The sequence below is a fragment of the Solanum pennellii genome, chromosome 7 (assembly GCF_001406875.1).
Source record: "Solanum pennellii chromosome 7, SPENNV200".
Taxonomy (NCBI): Eukaryota; Viridiplantae; Streptophyta; class Magnoliopsida; order Solanales; family Solanaceae; genus Solanum; species Solanum pennellii.
In genome coordinates this window covers 70,543,172-70,550,581 of record NC_028643.1, presented here as the reverse complement: position 1 = coordinate 70,550,581, position 7,410 = coordinate 70,543,172, and the positions used below count along the sequence as shown (strand labels likewise).

The 7,410-nt window shown below is 29.6% G+C and overlaps 1 protein-coding gene across 1 annotated transcript; it reads left to right on the top strand.

The window, feature by feature from the left end:
* The first annotated feature begins 1,849 nt into the window (after positions 1-1,849).
* LOC107026583 (xyloglucan galactosyltransferase XLT2-like) lies at positions 1,850-3,745 on the top strand. Its single transcript, XM_015227603.1, has one exon. It carries the CDS (start codon positions 2,051-2,053, stop codon positions 3,512-3,514), a length of 1,464 nt encoding a protein of 487 aa, XP_015083089.1. The 5' UTR covers positions 1,850-2,050; the 3' UTR covers positions 3,515-3,745.
* Positions 3,746-7,410: the final 3,665 nt, after the last annotated feature.

Genomic DNA, 7,410 nt, shown 5'->3' with positions numbered 1-7,410 from the left:
AAAAAAAAAAAGGAAGTACAATTTAGTTGTTTCCAGTTCCAACATGATATATAAACTCCGTTCCATTTCATGTGAAAATAGTTTGAGTTGGGCAAGGAGTTTAAAAAGGAAATGAAGATTTTAAAATTTATGAATCGAAATAAATAATAGAAATTTGTATAAATCATTTTATTAAGGATAATATAGATATTTTATACTTATATTGTTACGTGTCATTTTTTTGAACGAACTAAAAATGAAAATAGTAACATAAATTGGGACAGAGGAGTACCACTTAGGGCATCTCCAACTCTACCTTATATTTTACTCTACAAATACTTTAGTTTTTTTGTTTTTTCACACAACCAACTTCAATCAAATTCTCTGATTTACTCTCGAAAAATGAATCTTCTCCTCTTTTTCTTAATATTATATTATTATTTTCATTTTATTTTTATTTCATCCTTTCTTTCCTTTTTATATTTAATTTTTCATCTTATCATTTAAATTGTTAGAATACTTCGGAGTGAAAAATTAGTAATAATTTCAAATAATATGTGATGAAAATTATAAAAAGAATATTTGAAATATTATTAATTCAAAATGAAAGTATATATTAAATAATATATTTTTAAAATGTTATGTAACATTTAAAAAGATTAAATATTTAATTAATACACTTATATAAAAAATAATATGTTAATTACTAGATAATATTATAATATCAAAAATAAAATAGAAATTATAAATAGTAACTTTCTAAATTTGAAAAATCATTATTCTAACTCTCTCTAATTTCTAATTTACTCTTCTAATATAGAAGGTAGAGAATAAAATAGGGAGGAGTTGAGATGGCATTACCTTTCTTCCTAGAAAATGGCAAAAAAGAAGAAGTAAATATAACAATTAAATGAATATATCTTCCAGAAATTACACATTTTTAAAATTAAAAAAAGAGAGACATTGTGAAACTGTGTTTGCCTCTAGGCATGTGCTCATCTGAACCCTTTAAAATAAGATGAGATTTACTATTCCATGTGATAATATATGGTTTACTAAAAGAAAAAAAATAACAGCTATTTACTGGTTGCTTATCTGTCTTTCTGAAATTTTGTCCAATTGCTACTAATATACGTCTAATAAACCGCGTTTTAATACTAAACAATAATCTTGATGTCTCTACAAAAATCAAATGTCATTTTCCAACTTAGCTTTATGCCTTCTGGAAAAAAGGTCACCCATTGAAACTATAGTATAATATTATTATTACCTTTAGGGCACCATCCACAATAATGTTGTCATTTCTGAATTTTATAACTAATTTTTAGTATCGAAAATAACTATTTTACGTTCTAAAGATAAAATAATTAAAATTTGTATACACATCACCTTTACACTAAGCATGTTGTCTTTGTTGAGCTTAGGTTTTACTAGTACAAAATACTGATCAAATTCTTTCTACCTCCCTTTTAATTTATATAATTCATTATCTTTGTCAGCTTTAAAAAAATCACATATGTTTATTTATTAAATAATTTTACCTTAACTAAATGATTATACAAATATTTACTCTATTAATTATTTTAAATCATAAATTTTAAATTCTTTTTTTAAAACTTCATGTTAAATTGAAATACGTCATTTGAAATAATACTGATGGAGTAAAAAACAATTACAATATGGTGTATATATATAGGTAAAAGTATGGTGTTTCTTATGTGAAAAGTTTCATAAACTATTTAATCAATATTAATAAATTTTTAAACTATTTAATAAAATACTCCAATATAAAAAAAAATTACGTTTACCTCTCGACATTCAAACCCACAAAAAGACATATAATGACATGAGTCAAATACTATTCACAGAGACACAAAAGGAGAAACATTGAGCTTATTTTAATTTTTTTCAGGTTTAATAATCGACCTAACTGAGGTAGCTAGTTATAAACATATTGTACTACTTCTTAGCTCCTTTAAAACACAAATCTTAAGCTTACTCTCTTTCACAGTTCAAAACATTTGTCATCGTTGTGGTTATCATCTTAATCATCATCCTCATCGTCACTACGATGCTGCAGCTGAATCTCTCGAAGAGATCCAGCAACAGTAACGAACATCATCATGATTCTTCTAAGAAATCCAAACTAACCTTTGAGCTCAAACACGCTTTCCACAGCGTCAAATCTCAAATCCCTTTAACTCACTGTGTATGGCTTCTTATTACCATATTACTCCAGATCTTAATCTTATTCTTCCTCATCCGCTCCTCTCCACCTCATCCACCGCCCTCCAACTCCCAACAGCTGCTAGCACTCAACCCGGACTGTCAATCCGGTTATGTTTACGTCTACGACCTACCTGCTACTTTTAACACGGAGTTTATTGACAAATGTGAGGAACTAGACCCGTGGAAATCGCGTTGTAAAGCGGTTTCCAACGGTGGGTTCGGGCCCAGTGCTACTGGGCTCGAAAGCGTTGTACCGGAAGATATCACTCCAGCTTGGTACTGGACTGACATGTATGCTGCGGAGGTTATTTATCATAACAGAATGTTGAGTCATAAGTGCAGGATTATGGATCCGGAAAAAGCAACAGGGTTTTATATTCCGTTTTACGCCGGACTTGATATTGGGAAGTTTTTATGGTTTAATTATACGGCGAAAGATCGAGATCGGAAAAGTGAAATGGTTCTCGATTGGTTAAAAGAGCAGCCGACTTTCACTAGAGCTAACGGAGTAGATCACTTCATTATGCTTGGTCGATTAACTTGGGATTTCAGACGATTAACTGCGAACGATTCAGAATGGGGATCGAGTTTGCTCTACATGCCATCGATGAAGAATGTGTTCCGTTTATCAGTTGAAAAGCATCAAAACGATGATTTAGAAGAAAGCGTACCTTATCCAACAGCTTTTCACCCGAGATCTGAATCCGATATAGTTCAATGGCAGAATTACATCCGGAACTACGACCGTACAAAGCTCTTCTCCTTCGTCGGAGCTAAGCGTGAGAAAATCAAAAACGATTTCCGAGGAGTACTAATGGATTACTGTAAATCCGAAGAAAACTGCCTCGCCGTCGACTGCGCCACCACCGTCTGTTCCGACGGAGCACCGGCTATTATGGAAGCGTTTCTAGATTCCGATTTCTGCTTACAGCCACGAGGAGATGGGTTAACTAGACGATCTACTTTTGACTGTATGTTAGCTGGTTCAATCCCGGTTTATTTCTGGAGAGGAACATTTAAAGGTCAGTATGAATGGCATCTGCCATGGATGGCGGAGAGCTACACAGTATTCATCGATCATGATAATGTGAGAGATACAAATGGAAGTTTGATTTTGCAAGTTTTGCAACAGATTCATAAAGATAAAGTGAAGGAAATGAGAGAGACATTGATTAATCTTCTTCCTAAATTTGTTTACGCAACGCCAGGTAAAGATTTAGGGAGTGTTAAAGATGCATTTGATATCACCATTGATAGAGTATTGAAGAGATTGAAATCTCGCAGAGATCAGTATTTTGATTCGTAAGCATTATTGCCATGCCAGAGGTTCGCTTCTTCATTTTATTTTATTTTTTGCAGTTTTTATTTAAATTTTAATTGGTGGATAAAATAGTTAAATTCAGAAGGTGGTGATATTTTTAAATTTTTTTTTTTTTTGGCTTTTGTAAAAATTCTCACTTCTGAAATATAGTGAGACCACATGATCAGATATAGAATTATCACTTTTGAAATACAGTACTGAAATCATGTTCTACAATTTTGTTTCAAAACCAAATTGAAAATTGTTCTTAAAATACACATCCGAATCAGCTTCGTCTCAATGTCTTCTGAATCGAACATGATGAATGAAATTTATTGTACAATTTATATTGCTTTTGTGATTTACAGACTATTATAAAGTGAGAGTTATGATAGCTCTTATAACGACCCCAGGTTATCCTGAGGTTCCATATAGACAAATTTACATCAAATAAACAAATTACGTAAGAATTAAGTTATAATTTAGTTGATTAAATTACAAAATTATTACTGTGGTAGCTCTACCCACTTTGGTCTTTGCCCTATCATTTTCAGATTTAATATTCCATAATCAAAAGGTCCACTATTTTTTTTGTATTTTCTTTAGGGAGAAGGGTCTAATATATCCCTTAACTTTGTTATTTAGAGCTGATATACCCCTTGTTATGAAAGTGGCTCATATATATCCCTATTTGTAAAAAAATGGCTCACATATACCCTTTTCCTCTAACGAAAATGAAAAAAATAATAATTTTAATCTAAATTTTTATTATTTTTTTCTAAAAAATATAATCCCATATGAGTAAATTTAATCCTCGTCAAACAAATTTTTTTTTGACTTTTTTTTGTTTCAATGACTAATTTATAATTATTATTTTGATAATCAAATTTATTTATGTTTCACTAATATTCTTGTAAAACTTATTGTAGATGGCCAAATTTTTTCTTCGAATACGAAATTAAATTACAATACACACAAAAAAAATAGTTTAATTTTTTATTCTTTAAACTAAGGAATGAAAGAAAAAAATAAAATAAGAATAAGAAATTCGAATAATTATAATAAAAGAAGTCAAAAAATAATTTATGTATGAAAAAAATTGAAATATACCTTGAACTTTGATAAAAGAATCATATATACCCCTAAATAATTTTTTTAAAAAAATTAGAAGTAATAAATATAAATTTAAAACTAATTTTTTAACTTCCGTTAAATTAAGGGTATATGTGAGCCATTTTGTAACGGCAGGGGTATATATGAGCCGTTTGTATAACGGTAAGGACATATAAGAGTCACTTTTATAACGAGTGGTATATCAGCTCCAAATGACATTGAGGGTATATCAGACCCTTTTCGCTTTTCTTTATCTAGATCATAGCAATAAAAACATTGTGGTCCCACTCTTTGATTTTTTGAAAACCTAAATCAGCCAATGGATTTGCAGATCTATTTCCCTAATTTATGGCTCAGAATAGATTTTAATCTACTCTAAATTAATACATAACTACTTAAATCAAAGACTTTATTAGACTAATTATGTGTTTACAAATATATACACATAGTCCCTGTCTTATGCTCTTTCGATTATCAAAAGTCAATTTACATCATTTTTAAAATTTTGATTTAATTAAATTAATTTAATAAATGAAAGTTATGTTATAATTCTTAATTTCTTTATATGACTTTTGATTGTTGAAAAAATACACCTTAAAACACACTAAAAAGAATAACAAGTGTTATTACTAGGTAGTATATATTGAAGGAAAAAAATTTATTCGAATTTGGTGTTTAAATATAAATTCATTATTATGCGATTTAATAGAGTAAAATACATGTCAATTAATTAAGATAGATTAATTAGCAGCTTTTCTCTTCCATTGTTACTCAACCCAAGCAAACTCTCCTATAAAGTTTTAGGCATGTTAAACCTTCCCTATGTTGAATTTTGTGTATATGTTTACACGTTTTTTCATCCACCAAGAGGGGCACAACACTGAAAAGAAGAACAAAACAAAATAAATAGAAGAAAAATGGTTCAAGATTATAAGGAAAGTATTCAATTATATTGGTCTTATATATTTTATTCAATTATTATAGCATATATATTGGGATAATTTATTTCATCATATGTAGGAGATAATTTATTCAATTATTATAGCATATATATTGGGATAATAATCTTGGAATTGACTATGATACTTTAAACTCTCCCTCTCTATATATAGAGAGAGTGAGAGCGAGAGAACCCAAAGAGTGTGCCTTGTGGTCAATTAAATGGTGGAAAGTCGAGATTGAAGATAAACTATAGAAGGTAAATGGTGTTTATTTAATGTTTAAAACTAGACCTTTTTGACTAAATGGTGGTACATAATGTTACTTGATCACATGCTAGTATATAACTAAAGACCATGTATCCAAGAAGAAAATATTTATCACTTGAAATGTCCGTACCATTATTTTTAATAGCATAATGAATTGAGAATCTGAATTTTTATTTGTGAATGGAAGTTTGATCTTATAATTTCTTCCTTACTACTAGTAATAAAGAAATATATTATTTGAACCAAGACTAAGACAAAGAAAAGAAACAATGGTGCATCTTGTTTTACACTCTTTTTCTTTCAATGAACTATGTTCCCAAATAATATTAGGGTATTTGTAAATATTTGAGTTCAACCATTAATATTTATATTTCAATATTGTTTAAATTATCTGTGACATAAATTATATAATCTCTCTGAGGGTCTTTTCCAAGTGGTATATTATTGCAAATTTACAATTTTTGTTGGGCCACAATAGGGGAGTGATAATAAATACTATGAAAATCCCACATGACATTAAATTAAATTAAAATAAAATAAAAAGGAAACAAGATTATACCAAATTATTATTTTATTGAAAGATACATATTGACACGTTGTAGTAAAAGCAGCCCATGCTTTGACTCGTACTATATGCCTTTTAAGTTCAATAAATTTTGTTTAGACATTTTAATAGTAATTTCTTCTAATTAAGGACAAAACACATAAAGTGTTTTTACATGACATTTTTAGTTCAAATTTTAGAAATATTTTTGTATATGTCTTCAAGTTAAATAAATTTTGTTTAGTCATTTGAATCGTAATTTCTTCCTATTAAGGACAAAACACATGAAGTGTTTATATGATAATTTTTGTTCAATTTTTAGAAATATTTTTGTATGTGTTCTCTAGTTAAGTATATATTAGGTAGTCAAGTTAATTATATATAAAATATATCATTTTTTAAATTATATATTAATCTCAGTTAAAATAAATTTAAGGCATAATGCGTATGATTAAAAGAGATAACATATTTTAAATAATTAATTTATTTACGTAACATTTACTTGAAACTAGGGGCTACTCAGATAAACAATAATGACTATCGACCTTCATTTCCAAGGTTGTAGGTTCGTGTTATCAAGGTAAGTTGTGAACAAATTGGATACATGTTCTTTTATAATTAATTACACATAATTATTAATATAAAAAATTTATAGAAATAGGATACTTGTTAAATATGTCTTTTGAATTTTTATCATAGTTAAGGCCTGAATGTAACGACCTGTTTAGTCGTTTTGAGCAGTAGAGTTTATTCTGGTAATAACTGTCTAAGTCGACGGATCGCACGACGGACCGTCATGACCACGACGGACCGTCGAGGGGGTCTCGTTCCAAAACACTTAGAATCTGAAAATTTGGGTACTGAGATCGACTCTCTGAACTTCACGACGGAATGGCAGGACGGACCGTCGTTGGCACGACGGACCGTCACAAATCTTTCCACAGAATTAACTCTCTGAACTTTGTGACGGACGTGCAGGACGGACCGTCACAGTTGTGACGGACCGTCACAGACTGCGTAACCCTGACTGGGTCGGA

Bases quoted from the DNA above. Each gene is read 5' to 3' on its own strand.
- LOC107026583 (XM_015227603.1), top strand. From the start codon at position 2,051: ATGCTGCAGCTGAATCTCTCGAAGAGATCCAGCAACAGTAACGAACAT.